At 33.7% G+C, this 18873-nt stretch overlaps 1 protein-coding gene across 1 annotated transcript in view; it reads right to left on the minus strand.

Annotated features, from left to right (window-relative positions):
- ADAM7 (ADAM metallopeptidase domain 7) overlaps nucleotides 1-18873 on the minus strand; it is a 76321-nt gene that overhangs the window by 12599 nt on the left and 44849 nt on the right. Inside the window, exons 9-16 of the mRNA XM_087866609.1 lie at nucleotides 16225-16394; nucleotides 13738-13822; nucleotides 11925-12055; nucleotides 10195-10369; nucleotides 8440-8529; nucleotides 7243-7438; nucleotides 6747-6849; nucleotides 5581-5770 (exon numbers count right to left, since the gene is read on the minus strand). Of these exons, the coding sequence (XP_087722735.1) occupies nucleotides 5581-5770; nucleotides 6747-6849; nucleotides 7243-7438; nucleotides 8440-8529; nucleotides 10195-10369; nucleotides 11925-12055; nucleotides 13738-13822; nucleotides 16225-16394 (1140 nt within the window). The remainder of the gene's footprint in view (nucleotides 1-5580; nucleotides 5771-6746; nucleotides 6850-7242; nucleotides 7439-8439; nucleotides 8530-10194; nucleotides 10370-11924; nucleotides 12056-13737; nucleotides 13823-16224; nucleotides 16395-18873) is intronic.

The following is an 18873-nucleotide window of genomic DNA, read 5'->3' on the forward strand; positions in this document are numbered from 1 at the left end:
GCTTAGTTTTTTTCTTCCTTTTCTAGTTCCTTGAAATATAACATTAGGTTGCTTATTTGAAATTTTTCTTTTTTCTTAATGTAGGCTTTATTGCTATATACTTCCTTCTTTCAACTGGTTTTGCTGCATTTCATAAGTTTGCTATGTTGGTTTCCATTTTCCTTTGTCTCAGGTATTTTTTGGCTGCCCTTTCAATTTCTTCTTTACTCATTTGTATTTCAGGAGTGTATTGTTCAATTTCCCAATATTTGTGAATTTTCCAAATTTCCTTCTGTTACTGATTTCTAGTTTCTAGTTACCATTGTGGTCAGAAAACTGATTTCTAGTTACCATTGTGGTCAGAAAACATATTTGATATTATTTCAGTCTTCTTAAATGTGTTAAGACTTGTTTTGTAGCCCAACATATGATCTATCCTGGAGAATATTCCAAGTACACTTGAGAAAAATGTGTATTCTGTGGCCACTGGATGGAATATTCTGTACATATCTGTTAGGTCCAGTTGGTCTATAGAGTTATTCAAGCCTATTGTATTCTTTTTGGTTTTATGTGTAGATTATTTCTCCATTGTTGAAAGTGGGGTATTAAAGTCCCATACTATTATTATATTGTATTTCTCCTTTCTGTTTAGTGTAAATTTACTTTATATATTTAGGTCCTCCAATGTTAGGTAAATATCATATATACTTCTAATTGTTACATCCTCTTGATGAATTGACCTCATTATCATCACAGAGTGATCACCTTTGTTTCTTGTGACAGATTATGATTGAAAATGTATTTTCCCTGATATAAATATGGCCACACTGTTCCCTTTTTGTTGCCTTTTACATGCAATGTTTTTTCATCCTTTCACTTTAAGCCTGTGTCCTTAAACATAACATGAATGTTTTGTAGGCCGTATAATGTTGGATCCTGGTGGTTGTTGTTTTCTAGCCAACAGCCAATTTGTGTCTTTTGAATAGATAAATCTAGATTTAATGTAATTATTGATAGTTAAGTTCTTACTATTTTCATTGTTAATTGTTTCTTGAATGCTTTATAACTTCTTTGATCTTTCCTTCCTCTCCTCCTGTCTTCCTTTGCGCTTTGTTAATTTTTTGCAGTGGTATGTTTGGATGTTTTTTCTCTTTATCTTTTGTGTACCTACTAGAGGTTTTATAAAATCATTGGCATACTTTTACTTCTGTTCTCTCCATATTGCATGCTGTTGATATCACACTTTACAGCTCTTTATATTGTGTATCCAGTATCAAATTATTGTAGCTACAGTTATTTTTAATATTCTTGTTTTTTAACTTTTATATTAGAGTTAAAATATATTTATATACCATCTTCACAGTATTAAAGCATTTTGAATTTGACTATATGTTCACCTTTATCAATGAAAATTATCTTACGAATGTTTTCATGTTGTTACTTAGCATCCTCTGTTTCAACTTGAAGCGTTCCCTTTAACACTACTTGTAAGGCAGGTCTAGTGGTGTTGAACTCCTTCAGCTTTTGTTTGATAATGTCTTTAATTCTCTTTCATTTCTGAACCATAGCTTTGCCGGATATAGTACTATTGGTTAGCAGGGGTTTTTTGTTTGTTTGTTTTTATTTTTATTTTGTTTTGTTTAGTACTTTGAGTACATCATCCCACTCTCTCTTGGCCTATGAGACTTCTGCTGGGAAATTTATTGATAGTTTTATGGTTATTCCCTTTTATATAATGAGTTGCTCTTCTCTTGTTGTTTTCAAAATTCTCTTTCTGTCTTTGACTTTTGACAGTTTAGGTTTTTTTTTTTTTAATTTTAATTCCAGTATTGTTAACATACAGTGTTATATTAGTTTTAGGTGTACAATATAGTGCTTCAATAATTCTATATGTTACTCAGTGCTCATCAAGATAAGTATATTCTTAATCTCTTTCACCTATTGTTCCCATCCCCCTTTGGTAGCCATCAGTTTGTTCTCTATGGTTAAGAGTCTACTTTTTAGTTTGCCTCTTTTTCTTTTTTACTTTATTTGTTTTATTAAATTCCACATATGAGTGAGATCATATGGTATTTGTCTTTTTCAGACTTATATTGCTCAGCATTATACTCTCTAGGTTCATCCATGTTGTTGACAGTTTGGTTATAATGTATCTCTGGATAATCTTTGGATTGGTCTCACTTGGGGTCTTTTGAGCTTTCAGAATCTGAATGTCAATATCCTTTCCAACATTTGGCAAATTTTCAGCCATTATCTTTAAAAATAATCTTTATTCCCCTTTCTCTCTTTCCCTTTCTTCTCCTTCTGGGACTCACATAATGCATATATTCATTTTTTTGTCATTGGTGTTATATAGGTTCCATACACTTTCTTCTCTAGTTTTTATTCTTTTTTCTTTTGTTCTTCCAACTTTCTCATTTCAAATGACTTATATTCAGGTTTGCTGACTTTTTTTTTTTTTTTCTGAATGATCCAGTCTGCTGTTGAAGCTTTCCATTGATTTCTTCATTTCTGTAATGTATTTTTCAGCTCCGGAATTTGTTTGGCTCTTTTTTATGATTTCTATTTCTTTGTTAAACTTATGCTGTTCATGCATTGCTTTCCTGATTTCATTTAGTCATCTGTCTGTGTTCCCTTATATTGTTTTGAGCTTCTTTAAAATGATTAATTTGAATTCTTTGTCAGGCAAATCTTAGATCTCCATTTCTTCCAGATCATTTGCTAGAGCTTCATGAGTACTTTCTTGACTATTTGTCTTTTCAGAAATAAATGCTACCTAATTTGCTGTAGTTCTTTTAGTCATAAAGTGTGTGAGAATGTCCTTCTATTGCTTTACTATCTGGATAATAGTTTGGCTGTATGTATGGTTTTAGGGTCCCAAAATTTCGTTCTCCAAAGCTCCATAGATTTTGCTGCATTATCTTATGGCATTTCTTTTTTGAAGTTAAATATAATGATAACCTGATAATTTTGTTGTTGTTGTTGTTGTTGAAAAATGATACTTGCCTTCTTTGGAACATTTTCTTTATTGTTGACTTCATGCTGTGAAGGTTAGTCTACATGCTCACCTCTTTCTATGAATTTTTCCTGGTATTAAGTTGAGTTTTTATTTTATATATTCTTCAGCTCAGGGACATTTTTTATTATTATATCTTTAATTACACTTTTACCTATATTATGTTTTCTTTATCTAGGATTCCTATTAAAACGGTATCAGATTTATTACGACTATTTTTCCTGTTTTTATTCAATTTCTCCTTTAGAATTCCTTACCTCAGTCTCATGTGTTAAGTTTAGCTTCTAATTCACTATTTTTTTGTGGTTTACTACATTTCATGGTTTACTGCTCAAATTATATGTAAATCAGTAATTATGATTTATTTTGTAATTTGAAGGCAGTGTTTGTTATTTTCAAATAATACCATTTTTATAGATTTAATATCCTTTTAAATCTGATTAAAGTATAAATTTAACTTTTTTTCTAAAGGATTTCTCTCTTTTTTAATGTATATCTGTTTCATAGGGGACTATCATCTATGAGTCCTCAAATTAATCTTCATTGTTCACACTGTTGAATTCTTTTGTCTGTTGGTATTCGTCCTCTTTGCTTATTCTTAAAGAATGGATTTTCAAATATATGTGATCAAGTGAACACTGGAAAAATGCTCCTTAAGCCATGTAAATCTCTTTTCACATACTTCAGGCTCAACTAAAGGAAACATCGAAATGTTTCTTATTTTAATTTTGGCATTTTTTTATGTTTAATAAAGAGAAAACTACAGACAGGTTTGCAGCAAATCTTTTGTGCCAGAGAAGACTAACTAGTATTCTCCCTACCTTCCCTCCCTCTTCTCTATTCTTCTTCTTTTTCCAATGTATTATCCTTCCTTTTTCATCTCTTCTCACTGTTTTCCTTTTGTTTTATTTTTCTTATCTATGTTACTAAGGAAAAAGGCATTCAAGGGCAATGGGATATGTTTGCCCTCATTTTCTATGCCAAAATTTACCCAGAAAGAAAATTATGAGAAACTAGAATGTTTTTATTCATTTTAATTTACTCATATCTAAAAGTAGTATCTCAATGTAAAAATGAGATGAAAAGTCTATAAGTAATACCTTTGTGATACCTCTATAAACTGGCATTTGCTATTCATGAATTCCTTCATTATCAATTGACCCAATAACTGGCACATTGTAATTGGTACACATCTATATTAAGACTTCTCTTGAAAGAATAGGCATTCTATGTGATGGCATGTGGCCACAACATGCTTATAAGATCAAGATGAAGTAACAACTGCTTCCCTATAAATTCCTTTGTTCAAGCCCTGTCACTCATTATGGCGTTCAATGAGGGGTAAGTCATACTTCTGCTTAGTATTTCTGGATGATTTTTCTTACCTGGAGTGAATAGAAAATTGTTTGATATTTTCTTTAACCTGATGGCTCATACACTCTATCACTGAAAGTCCTTGAACTTTCTAGTATGTAGTTGGTACACAAACCTAAAATTTCACCAATATAGATACCTCATCATTTTGATATTTTGTTATTTTAATGGGAAACTAATAGTTAGTGTATGGATTTGAAATATAGATCTCCCTTAAATTATTAAATTCTAATTCCCTTTTTTACATTCTGAATTTTATTTTTCAGTTCATTTCTCTATCACATTATATGAATGAAACTGTAATGTTTGTGGATGGTGGTATGGTAGGAGAGGAGCTATATCACAGAAGCTATACTATTTCAAAATAACTGATTTTAAAAAAGTATTAGATTTTCCATATATTCTTGTGTTTATAAACCTTGATGAGTTGGCTGTTGTTTTTAGTACATGTCCAAAAGTTTTCATCTTAGAATGATAAACCTCTTCTGATCTGGCCTTATTTTAGCTGCTCAACTTCATTTTCTGGCATTTTACCCAAAGCTCCGGTCACCCTGAAATTGTCAGTTACCTGACTATGCCATATATTTTGTACCTTTGCATGTTATGTAGGTATTTCTTTTTAAAACATCTTTTCTCATTTTGTCTGCATTGAAAAATGTTCATCATGTCAAAGCTGAAATGTCACTCATTTAAAGGCATCATAACACGCCATTCATGTTCTCCAAGTACAGGCAATCACTTCTTCTTTGGACTTAAATATTCATCGGTCACCACTATGAAAGCACTTGTGTTAGACTGTAATATATATAATATAATTCAATTTATGAAATTCTCAAGTACCCTCATATTTACATCATTTGTTTCCAGTATGGCCACTGGCACCATAGTATGTGTCCAATAAATATGGCTGAATGAATAAAATAATTGAACATATGGCTATTTTTTAGTCAAATTAATTTAAAAATTATGCCTACAATTTTACTAATTAAGTGCACTTATAACATTTACATATCATTTTGTATAACAGAGATTGGACAAAATGATTATTTATTATAGTGTTATTACTACTTTGCTCAATCAAATGAAAACAAAAGCTGCCCATTTGTTTCTGCTTTCCCATATATAGGTCCTCAGGAACCAATTATAGAAAATAATGTTTTAAAAGTGGCTGAACCAAGAAGTTTTAATAAAACAAAGGACTTTCATCTTACCATTCCATCTCCACATTTTGTTCCAGGAGCAACCAGGCCCAAATCTTTAGAATTGTGGTATAAAATAAAAGTTTTGCACTCAGTGGTGACATTCTGCTTTGAAATCTTCTTAAGGTGATTAATCTTTTCTTTTCCAGGAAGAAATGAGTGCTGCCCTCTGCTGCAGTGTATCTTTCCACATTTGACATCTCTGAAGGAAAGGGAGAATATTCTCAGACTTGGGACCAGGAAACAGAACTTTATAGAGATGAGGCTGGCAATAAAGTGGCCTGGTCACTTTTCTCTAGACCCACCCAGCCTTATCAATAGGTTGCAGAAGCACCAAGAGAAGCAGGGTGAAAGGTTAGACAAAGTCCTGACTCTGGGAACTCTGATGAGTAGGTGAAGATGTAAAATGATTGTATTTCTTTGTAGTGCTGTGATTCTGACAAATCAGTATTAGCTCAAGTTTACAGAAGAATATTTCCTATTATTAATTTGAGTTATCTAACTTTCATCAAGATGTTAAGATTTTTTTCTTATTCTTTCTTGCACAGAGCACATCAGTTAATTCTCACAACAAACCTGTGAGTTTGATATTATTATAATACCCATTTACAGATTAGAAAGTAAGGGGAAGTTAAGTGACTGCCCAGTTTCACCTAGAATATTTAAGAGCAAAGTTGAACTTGACCAAAGGTTTCTGTTATTGTTTTCAGTCCAAATCCTGTTTTGTGAATGTAACAAATCTGGAAGAATGACGCAGCTAATACTTTTTAAAATCAGATCTAACTTTCACTTCTCCTCTTCTTTCCAATTTCAAGTTCTACTTTTCTTTTTTGTTGTGGCTTCACTTGTTTCCTTCTCTCTGCTTCTTTTCCCTCTTTCCACTTTATTTTCCTCCTCCTGTTTGCTCTTTCCTATTTTCTTGTAGCTTCTCTTCGTCCCTTTCTTTCCTAAGAATTTTAACTCTTTCCCATCTTTCCTCCTTCTATCTCACAACCTTCAACTCATAAATACAGTATGTAAGTGCCAGTTACACAGTCAGGGATGTGTGCTCCCTCCCTTACTCCCTCTCCTCCCAATCTCCTCAGTAAAAAGAGGTTAACAGCTGCCAGAACAAAAGCAGTTCTGATTTTGCAAAAACACTCTTAGTAGGCACTTACTTTTCTTTACATGGTACTTACTTCTCTTCACAGGGAATTAATCTGTTTTCCTTGTTTTTGCAGTATCCAAATCTATTTCCTTTTTTATTCATCTCATAGCAGAGATCAGAACTATCTTTCACCTCTAGGATCCAAAATGGAATGATTAAAGTAAAATAATAAAAGCATGAATGTTATAAATAATAAAATATCTTATTTTTCTAATGTAATTGAAATTTTAGTATCATGTAGTGGTAAGGCAGAATGGGATAAATAAATCAATTTAAAGCTATCCTATTGCATCAGGAAACTATTTTACAGAGGAGTATGGATATAAACCCACAAACTGAGCTGGTTAATTAATATTAGAGGTAATATCAAGTAATATTAAAGGTAATTTCCAGAAAGATTCTAGGTAAGATCTGGGAAGAATGCCACAAATGGCATTATCTTCAATCTTGCCCCTAAATTTTTACAGGATAATAGCAGAAATAGTAGCTATTATGTTTATCAGCCATTCACTGTAATTATTTCTCACCATTATCAAAGAATTGAGAGCACTGATCATCCCGGGTGGGACATTTCCCCATGAAGCAGTAGCCTTTTGCATTTTTGCAAGGAAATCCATTTACTTGGAATTTGTCCTTAGGACATGCAGAAGAGTAGCCAGTACACACTTCAGGAAAATCACATTCATCTTTTGCTGGTCTGCATATGGACCCTGATGTTTTCATCTGTTGAAGAAAAACAAAAAGACAAAAAATCTTGGACACATTTAGGTAGGTTAAGTTTCAGTAAAGAGGAGGGAGTTTGACCCATTTAACTTATCTTTAAAAAAAGGGTTTTAAGGTTGGATCATGACTTTCTTCTCCATTCCACTGAGAATTATTATCATTTGTAAATGTGTTGGCTTTTATGTAATTTCAGGAATGACATGATGGTGTTTTTGAAAATCTGTATTAGAACAGCATTGGGAAGAGTTGGAAAGGACATAAAATGGAGAAATGAACAAGAATTCTGTTCGTCTTGCTCCAATGCATACCATCTCCAGCACACACATATAACTGGGATAACTGCCTATCTGTAATGAGGAATCTCCACTCCCAAGAAATCACATCTCTCCAAATGAACTGGAAAAATTCCCTGACTCATTGCTGGGAGAAAGTGCATTCTCTTATTCAGCCACTCGATATACATTTAATTATAATGAGTCCTAGAAAGATTTGAAAATTAATAAGACACACTTCCTTTCCTTTGTGAGTTCACAATATAGTGTGTTAAAGGAAATGTCATTTAAACTTTGGACAGTCATTTGGATTTCTGATTGCCTTTCCTAGGAATATATCTCCATGTACTAGTCACACTCACTTTCCAATTCCAGTATAATCCTTTTTCCTTCACTGTTTTTGGAATGCCACCCCTTCCACCACCACCACACATGAGCTGAGGTTAAATAGGTTGACAATGATTTACAAAGGAACAAGAATAATATGTTTATCATATAACTCTACTCCTAAAAGACCAAGTGATACTTGCTTCTCCACTCCCCAGGCCATAGCATTGCCCAGGACTTAGAAGTCAGAACAACTCAGAAGAGGCTTTATTGGGTACAAGCAAGACTAACCCTAATCTGGGATTAGGAGTGTGGGGTCATTCTGTGGACAGCCAATTCTTCCATTCTATGTACACTTAATAAACTGAAAATGAAGAACCCAGTCCTAGCACAGGTCCTTACCTGACAAGATTCACAGCATTCTCCTTCCGCACAACTAAATCCCGGCTTCAACACACATTTGTTTGCATCACAGCAAGGATTGGTGCACTCCTGGCAATAATAAAAAATTAAAGATCGGAAATTGGTTTGTAGTTAAGGTCTTGTTTAATAAGTTGTGGTTCTGTGTAATTTATCATTACTTGTCTTTCAGAGTTAAATCCAAATGCGTGATCCTTGGCTATGACGTGTATATGAAGACTACTGCTTGTAACTGGTTGTTGGGAATTTACTTTGTTTGTTTTTTTAAGATTTATTTACTTGAGAGAGAAAGCACGTGCATGTGTGAGCAGGGGAAAGGGCAGAGGGAGAGGGAGAGAATCTCATGCAGACTCCCTGCTGAACACTGAACCCAATGCAGGGCTTGATTCCAGAACCCTGAGATCATGATTTGAGTCAAAATCAAGAGTTGGAGGTTTAACCAACTGAGCCACCCAGTTGCCCCTATTTTGTTTTCTTCCCAATTGTTCAGTTCTCTACACTAATGAATTTTCATCAGCAGCTTACAAAGTCCAAAGTTTCTGACCTTTCATTTTCCTGATGACTTCCATTCTTTGGAAGGGCCCTGCTACTTCTCTATACTAAAGGTTTAATGTGAGATAATAGAACTTCTGAAGATCTAATTTTACATTTTCTTCAAGATGTTGAATATTTCAAGCTGAACTTTGTTGTTTTAACGCATCATTCAATAATAAGAGCAGGATGGACACATAGGCCTCATCTGCTGGAAACAAAATTAAAATTGCAAAAGAAATTGTCTGCAAATTGTAATGTAAGGTACTTCATGTGTTAGAATGAAACTGTAGAACCATTCTAAAAAATGCGCACAGGCAAAAGCCTTGATTTCCAAAGTTAAGAGCCTCTTTGCATTTAATCTGAGACATTCGAAAACTAAGTGTTGCAAACTCTTTACATGTCACTGTCCCCACTCTGATCATGGAGTCTCTGATTCACTATTAGATTTATTTTGAATTTTGTAGTGCTTACAGTGTACACACTACATATGTGGTCTTCAGACCAGCAGTATCAACATAACCTTGCAGGTTGCTAGGAATAAAGGATCTCAGCCTCACTTCAGGCCTACAGAATCAGAATCCACATTTTAACAACATTCCCGGGTGATGTGTATACATACAATTTGAGAAGTGGTTGTCTAGGACTCCTACCTATATGATAAGCGCTTAACAGAAATAGCTTCTATGTTGGAGGAAAGCAGATTAAGAATTACTCTAAAATTTGTCTTAAAAGGCATATGCTAAATGTTCCAGAGACCAAGGCTCCAACAAATATGTGGAAGGTTAGAAGGGTTCTGCTCAATTAAGACAGTTTTCTAATAACATGAACTGTCCAGCTGGTATATAAACCAGCCTCATAAGGCCCTGAGTAAAGCTCAATTGACTAACTGTGGAGAACAAATTCCTACTGTGCATGAGATCAGACTTAAAGGCACCTATGGGCCTTTCTTACAAGAAGAGCCAATTACTATCTAAACCAGGCAAATGTAATACCGTGGGTCTCCAGCAAGATCATTATACATAATTCATGACTTGGTAAGATGCCTTGCAATGAGGCTACACCAATGACTTTTTTTGAAACGAGACAAAAAAACACATTATTTAAAACTTTACAAGGAATATCATGGTTGATTAATGGCTACCTCCCTGCTTAGGTTCTAGCTGAGAGTAAACATTGTAATTGAAAGACATTATTTGCAAATACCTGAACGGGGCCACAATCACACTCTTCTCCTTCATCCAACTGCTTGTTTCCACAATATGGGTAATTACTTAATTTATCAGAAAATGGAATATTGGACATGCATGTTGGATTATAATCCTTCAGGTGTTGCAGGTACTGAATTCTGTTGCATTTACTGAATTTTAGTGCAGGAATGCTAGAGTTCAGATAAATTAAAAATAAAGATAAATTTTATCAGTGTATCGTGGTGGAACAGCTATAAACTTTTATGAAGGATTTAGGAAGAATAAATATAAATGATGGACTCTAAAAGTCCATTTACTTATCCTACTTTACAGTTATAGGAGAGTAGCAGTGAGCTTTTATTATAGAAAATGTCTTACTGAAACAGCCAACACATGATATTTTAATGAACATACTCTGATTATATATCCTCCAGAAAGTCCTTCCTGAAGCCCATAGTTTAGACTGAATGTGATTGCTGCTCCTAGATCACATTTTACTTGTTCCTCTTGACATAATCTATATATTCGTTTATCATTTATGCAAGAATACAAGATTCTCAATGCAGGGACTGTAATTTTTTTTTTAAATAAGCACTAATTAGCAGAGTGCCTAGTACAAAGCAGTTCTCTAAACCATTGTTGAAACAAATGATTTATTTAGTAATATCTTACACATCCTAGGAATGCACTATCCTTCTGAAAAGTTCAAAGATTAAAAAGACTGAAATTCACCTCCCTTCTGTCTTCCTTTTGTTTTGACTCCCTTGCCATTATTGACACATGATGGGCACGGATGGGTTTTTAGAGGCTTAAAAACATTACTTTGGAATGGTGGGGCCCTGAAAAATACTACTAATTATGTAGATAATGATATAAAATAGTTCTTACTCTATGCCAGTCACTGTACTTGGGTGCTTTCACTACTTTACTTCATTTAATCAGTATATAGACACATTGATCATCATCATTAACACCTTTCTTATGTGAAATGCACCATGTACTCTCTGTGAAGGAGCTCAAAAATATGTAAAGTTTAGGACCTGGCTGCAGGTAATTCACAGCATGATGGGGGGATGTAGGACATTCATTCATTCTGTAATTATTTATAGAGTCCCTAGTATGTATCTGGGACTTTTCTAGACGGTGTGATAAAACAGTGAAGAAGGCAGACAAAACCTTCTGACCTCCTGAAATTTATATTTTGTTGGAGGAATAAAATAATAAGCAAGCTAAATAGGTAATGTGTAGACTATATTAGATAGTGATTGATACTAAGAATGGAAAGAAAACAAGGAAGGGATGGATAATGCCATAGCATATATGAGGAGACAGGATCGAAAAATTAGATCAGGTGGCTGGGGAAAGCTTGGCTGAGAATGACATTTGAGTAAAGATTTGAAGGAGGTAATTAGAGTTTATAGCAAAGATGATAAAACAAGGTACATAGAGTGTATTCCTCTCCTAGGCACCTTAGTATAATTTACTAATTAATCATTTTATATTTTTGCAATATGTTCAGACAGAGTTTTAGCATTTCTCTCACCATGTCACTAGAACAGACACTACCAACTGATAAGATTTAGTCCCAAAGAGAAACAGCCTATGATGGCTGGTTTCATAATAGACCTTATGGAATATATTAGGAAAATGTTCACATAATAACAACATATCACTACAATATGGAGTTCTAACCAAGAGCCACACCCAAAATATTTAAATGTCTTCTCTACATTGTTTGAACCTTACCTTCCACCACGATCCATCACACATCTCTGAAAATTACAGGTACATGGGTAATCATCATGCTTCATCCCAAGGTTATGACCCAGCTGATGTGCAATTCTGCTTGCAACTACATTTAGATCAGGCAAAAGATCCTGAGGCCAAGAAAAGGTATGCATTGGAAATTTCTATAAGATAATGCACTTTAGTATGTAGTGTTTTGAACTATTGGTTGATACCTGGTTTCTAGCTTCTGGTTAACTAGTACTTATTTGAGAGTCCATGGACTTCATTACCTCCCTGTCCTGCCCTCAGTTCCTTTAATTATATAATGAGGTTAGACAAATGACCTTTTGAGTGTCTCTAACTCTAACATTTCAAAATTATTTTTTGTGGCACAGTAATAGTCATTGTTGGATTTCTATAAACTCATTCTTACAAGTAGCTAAAATTTATAAACTAATGTCCTACACAATAAAATAAACACTTTTGATTTTAAAATAAAAAATATGCGAGGTTCATGTTTTCAATGTACAGTCTCACATTGCATTACATAACAGTGGTATGTGATCATGAAGAGGAAGTTTTTACTATGAAGAAAACCAGAAGTTCAGTGATTTGAAATCCAAGGCAGAGTTGATTGTTAACTCTGTAGCTCTATTTCATGTTTCAATCTCTATATTAAGTACAAAAAAAATAATTTCCTAAAAGGGGTGGGATATCAAGTTACTGTAAAGGTAAAATTCCCCTAATTTGGTTATTTCATTTTATTCATTTGAACTTTAAAATGTGTTCTGGATGGGTTGTAATGTCATAATTGGAGTGGCTACAGCCTATATATTAGATTAGATGGATTCTACAATGCAAAATTTGTGTTATTAAAATACCATAATCAAGGGCATAATCATAAAAAGAACCATGTAATAAATAGATCATGTATAAATTTTTAATTTCAAGGTCTTAATAAGACTTAAATAAGACTACTTGGACAGCATCTACTAGAAGCTTAGTGACTTGGGAAAGATACCAGAGAAAATAGATAAGTCAGCAGTTTGAACATCTTAGTCTTTCTGAAAATGAATCACAAGGTTGTCTTGATATATTTTAAATGATTTATAAACTATACACTCAGCACAAAAGCAATTATCCTCCCTTGCTAACTCATGTCTTTACATGTTTACTTTACATGTGTACATTACATGTCCTTATAAATAGCTATATATAATATGCAAAAAAGCTTTTTTAATCTTTGTATGTTAATTTGTATATGATTTTTAAAGCTCTGAACAACACTGATTTACATTCATTGTTCATCAGTAGTTTTTATAAAACATTATTTTCCTATTTAATAGAGGAAACATAACAGTTTCATCATGATATATATTGGTGAGAATATATGGCAGAATTCATACATGGTTTCTTTTCTTTTTTCTTTTCTTTTCTTTTCTTTTCTTTTCTTTTCTTTTCTTTTCTTTCTTTTCTTTTCTTCTTTTCTCTTCTTCTTCTTCTTCTTCTTCTTCTTCTTCTTCTTCTTCTTTCTCCTTTTCTTCTTTTCTTTCTTCTTTCTTTCTTTCTTTCTTTCTTTCTTTCTTTCTTTCTTTCTTTCTTTCTTTCCTTTTCTTTCTTCTTTTGTAGGCTCCACCCCCAGAACAGAGCCCAACGCAGGGCTTGAACTCATGACCCTGAGATCAAGACCTGAGCTGAGATCAAGAGTTGGATGCTGAACTGACTAAGCCACCCAGGTGCCCCTAGTCCCTTTCAACAGGACACAGAAAATTTATAAAAATTAAATTCAAACTTTGTGATTAAGTTACATAACAAATAAAACACAGCCTACCTTAACAATGCTGGTGGAATAATAGGGCAGGCATATACCCTCTGAATAAGAAATTCCCTGTGCATGTTTGTAGAGCCACTTCCCACTATAAACAAGAGGCAAATACACTCTTCAGTCTGAGGTAGTGGTTTAATTAACACAAACATTGAATTGCAGTGAATCCTCACAATGCTAGTGCCTTTGCACATAGAAGTGCCTTTTTTTCATGGAGTTCTAGAATTGAGGATGATCTTAGTTGTTATTAAGCTCATTTAAAACTTGGGGTACAGTAGAGGTATTGAAAAAAATCAGTACAATCTGAAGTTGAAATCCTAAAAAAAGTACTTTCAGAAAAATAATAAGGTTAGAGTCCAATTTTACATGGCTTACCCTACACTCAGCTTTGGATAAAACCACTTAAAAGACCAAAAACTTAAGTTAAAAAGTGTTTGGAGGGAAAAATACAACATAGTCAATAGACTCAATACCGTGATTAATTAATTAGCTATGGCTGAAAATTTTTAGAAAATTTAAATCAACCATAGAAAATCATAGAGGATTAGATAACTATAATCAAACATTTAAAAGAGTTGTCATGTGAACTACCGTTGGGTTACCTAAAAAGACAGATGTAGATGTGTATATTCAGGGAATCCAGACTTGATATGCTTTCAAGAACATTTAGAATTGGACCACTTGAAAGAGCAATCATGAGCTGGAAGACCACACTTGGAATATAATTAAGAAGATTCAAATATGAGGAAGGTGGTCAGGTTACATGACCCCTTTCAATCTTTAACTTTTTTGATCAAGAAGATATGCTCTATTTCTTTCTTTACTATTGAAATGTCCTACATTTTATTCTCAGTGTTTGGCTATGTATCTTGGAGGAATTTAGAACTCTGGTCTTCCTAGACTCTGGAGATCTTGGAAGAATACCACTTATGGAGATGAAGCATCAGAGAAAACACAATGTGGATTCTGAATTTGCTCATGGTTACTTAAAAACAAAAATCACAACATGAAAATGCCATATATATTGTCTTATCACTTCTAGTGCTATGCGAATAGATAGATGAGAAGACATACAAGAAACTCAACACTTAAGAAGTCCCAAATACGATGTCCAATTAGATATTTAGGAGCACTTTTCTCATTTCCTTATTTGCAGACATACTATTGTTGTGAGAAGCTACTGCTCAGAATAATAGACATTGTGAGAGTAAAAAGGTTTTCGTTTATAGCCGTGTAATATTACTAGACTAATTTATTAAGTATTTTAAAACACATGTTCAAGAAATAGGCAAAGAGGCTAATCTTGTGCACGGTGAAGGTTATAGTGATATTTTACATTAACCTCTATAATTTTGGTGCATACTAGTGTATGAATCTCCCAAGTCAGGTAAAACTATCCCCCTGGAGATATGTGCTGTGGGCCATCCCAGATATGAAAATCAGAAGTGATATTACTTTGGAGGTGTGGTTCACTCTCATCAATCTGCCAAAGAGCTGGACCTGACCTCCAACTATAAAGGCTCCATTGCTCCAAAGTTATGCTTTCATACTTTAACTAAGATAACAGGACTACAGTTAACACAAGGTTAAAGTCAGTTCAGCTCCACAATTATTTATCATTTCCCAATAGGTTGAGTAGTGTGGTAGTTATTTTGAATTACAAAAATGATTTTTAAAAAAGGCCCCCCTGTCTTAGGAATGACCTAATATTGTAGATAAATCCAAACCTTTATTTACTTAGGAATATTAAAGCTGTGGCAGATTAGTTATCCATCATGAATAGTAGAGTAGATGCTCTTAAAGTGCTATTCATTGGATAGGGACACTTTATTGAGGGAAATTTTCCAGAGAATGAGGTGCTTTCCCAAATAGGTAGGTTTTTGGGGAGTATTGGAATGGTATAGTGTAGAAGAATTAAGGGAGTTAGTGCTGGATGCTGATAAGTAAATTGATTCTAAAAGTACATTGCAACTAATGAATCATCAAACTTTACATCAAAAACCAGGGATGTACTGTATGGTGACTAGCATAATATAATAAAAAATATTATTAAAAATAAATAAAATAAATAAAATAAAGGGAAGCACACAATACAATCCCTTATAGAAAGACCCAATATTTTCTATTGTAAATGTCACTCCAAATTATTCAATAAGAGAGCTTGACAAGATAATTTTATATTTTATTTAGAAAAATAAATGAACAAAAATGGCAAAAAAAAAGAATAAAAGTACATTGCTTTTCTAATGACATTTTCAACTCTGACCGGAAATGTAAATATGTCGTACGTTTACTTTCTAGTATTAATCAATATCAGAAAGAAAGATTATTAAAAATTCATTTGGAAATTTTATGTATAGCTAGACATAACATTTTGTCACCATGTACTATGCAAAAGTCAATTGTTTTAAAAAGTATTGTGTTGTTCATTTGTTTTATTTTCTTTTTTTATAATCCACCTAAAGTATGCAGGAAAATAGAGCACTTACATACCTGAGTAATAGAACATGATCAAAATTATTCCTTTTTCTAAGGATCATTTCTTGCCAAGTTGAAAAGCGCAACAAGGTATTTTCTATATTTGAATCTATGTCTATTTTATCTCCATTTGTCCACATTTCAAGGCCAACCAATGTCACATGAATGTCCAAGGTTTTGTAAATCTGTTCAAAGGAGAAATAAATTTTCATAGAGTCAAGTTACAGAAGGAACCTTCATCATTACTATATTCCTCTACAATAAAAAAAAGGTAATTTTAACATGTGAGGTACATAAACAAAAAGCACAGGCCTTATTTTACAAATGGTTATATTGAAACAGAATATAGTGTAAATTGCCCAGAATACTGGGTGAATTACCATGACCAACAAAAAACTTAACTAAAAAAAAAAAAATCTGATTCCCTTTGAATATGATAAACCTTACAGACACTGGGCTCAAGATGTGTCTAGCATAAATAATTTAGCAAAGCTCTGAGATTATAACTGACCTGAAGATGTGAAGTTACTAATAGTGGCACACAGAGGGATGAGTGTTCTTTATTCATCTCTCTATTTAAGTCATTAGTTGGTTCTATGGCAGATTAGAATGTTGATAATTGTTTTCAAAAACCAATAATGTAGGTGTCATATTTTGTTTAATTTTTTGGAACTAATTTGTTGTCTAAGAAATCTTTTTGGTGATTGCTCAAAACTGGTACAAATAGCTTTAGCCCATAAGCCTTCTCAACTCATTCCCATTTGCTTTTGTAAACACTAAGTTGGTAGATACTTTAATGCCAGCACAAAAGAAGACAGTTGAAGCAAATATGAGGATTTTGAGACAAAAAGAGTTATATAAATTTTACATTTCATAACAGCCAGTACAAAGTGGGTTGAAAGAATGAATGAAGAACTACGAACACTGAGTTAAGAGTGAAAATGATAAGGCCACTCACACAATATTAGTAGAGTATGCAATCAGTTATCAAGAAGTGTGATACATCATGGCTATAATAACATTGTGTTAATTTTCTACTTTTCTTAAGCTGCATAATATGAATATATTGAATTTCATGTGTCAACATAATAACCCAACAAAGGCATTTCAGAAGTCTGAGAACTAGGCTTCCTTTAAACTCTCATGAAGTTAGACCTTTAGTCAAATCATGATCTCAAATCCATACTGGAGCCTGTGATGTCCATTCCTTTTGACCCTGACCTTATTGTGGAATAAACCTTATGAGTCAGGTCCCATAGAACAATATTCTTTTTTTAACCTGGGCTCATTGGAGTCTCTGCAATTCATGGGTGGGCTTTAGGTCCATAAAACTGGAGAAAGTACAAATGGAAACAATATTAATCATTTGTCATCCTATGAATGCACTCTCTTCTAGTGAGAACATATCCTATAAAATAAAACTGTGTTGCCTCAATGGAATGCTTGGATAGGTTTGGATATACATATTTAGGAGGTTGTGAAGAGTTAATTCACTCTTCATAGTAGAGAAAAAAACTGAAATTTCTGAGATAAAGGGGAAAAGGCATTATAATAGTAAATGAGAGAAGACTCTGTAAAATTATGAATATGGGCACTGTGGAGGTTAAAGGATCAGTATGACTTCCCAATCTAAACTGAAAATTTTTAGTAAAAGTTCAGTAATATGTACCAGTGTTGTATTTATGTTTACTTTGGTGATGGGGACCCAAACAGAAAGACTGAGTCTTATATTTGGACCAGTGTTAGCGTAGTGATAAAGACAATTGCAAAATATAAGAAACAGGGCAAGAGGAGCCCGAGCTGAGAGGCAGAGGACCAGAACACATCACCCTCAGAGAAAAGCTAGTACTAGGCATGAGCCCTTCCATGCTACACACAGGCAGGGGGGATTAATCCACACACAAAGCCAAAAGTAGCTCCTGGCTCTTCCTGATTGAAGACTGGGAAATTGAGAGTAACCCAGGCAAGAGAACTGAGACAAAGTCCCACCCAGTCTAGGGAGAGTCATCTGGTTCCACCTGACCAGAAGAGCTAGTGACATTCCTGAAAGATGTGTGAACCAGTGGTGGCTTGAGCCAAGAGGTGGGTGGATAGAGCTGATTACTCTCAGAAAAAAGCCAATACAGGTATTCCTTGATTTTTGAGTTTGTGTTATGCCATTTTGCTTTCACAAAAGACCTACATTAGAATCTGTTTTCACCGAACAAAAGAAATCTGAAGAGGAATTTTTCTTTTATGAGAAAGGGCAAAAAGCAAAAATAATGCTCCATGTTTGTTGTGTGGTAAGCCATTATAGAGGCAAATTTGTGGCACTGCCAAGCTCTTTCTCCAGGAGCCATACTCAGAAACTCAGCATCAAGCCACCATAACTTCGAACTGTGTCTGTGAGCATCAGTTCTTTATCTCAATTTATTTTGTACATTCATTAGCAAGATGTGTCATAAGGTACTAGAAAAGTCTAAGAGAAGTTGTTTTTTGTCTCAAAAATATTCCCATATAAATTAATAGTAATTGCTTCTTAGTTTTATGCTATTTTGGCTTATGAAATATTTAACAGGAATACTCTACTTCCAGATAGTGGGAGAAAGTTATACCAGGTGTGAAGGCTTCTAGAGCTACACACAGGCAGGGGGATTAATTTTTAGTCAAGGCTGAGGGTAGCTT

The sequence above is a fragment of the Ursus americanus genome, chromosome 13 (genome assembly GCF_024610735.1).
Source record: "Ursus americanus isolate L20-20 chromosome 13, mUrsAme1.1.p, whole genome shotgun sequence".
In the NCBI taxonomy this organism is placed as follows: domain Eukaryota; kingdom Metazoa; phylum Chordata; class Mammalia; order Carnivora; family Ursidae; genus Ursus; species Ursus americanus.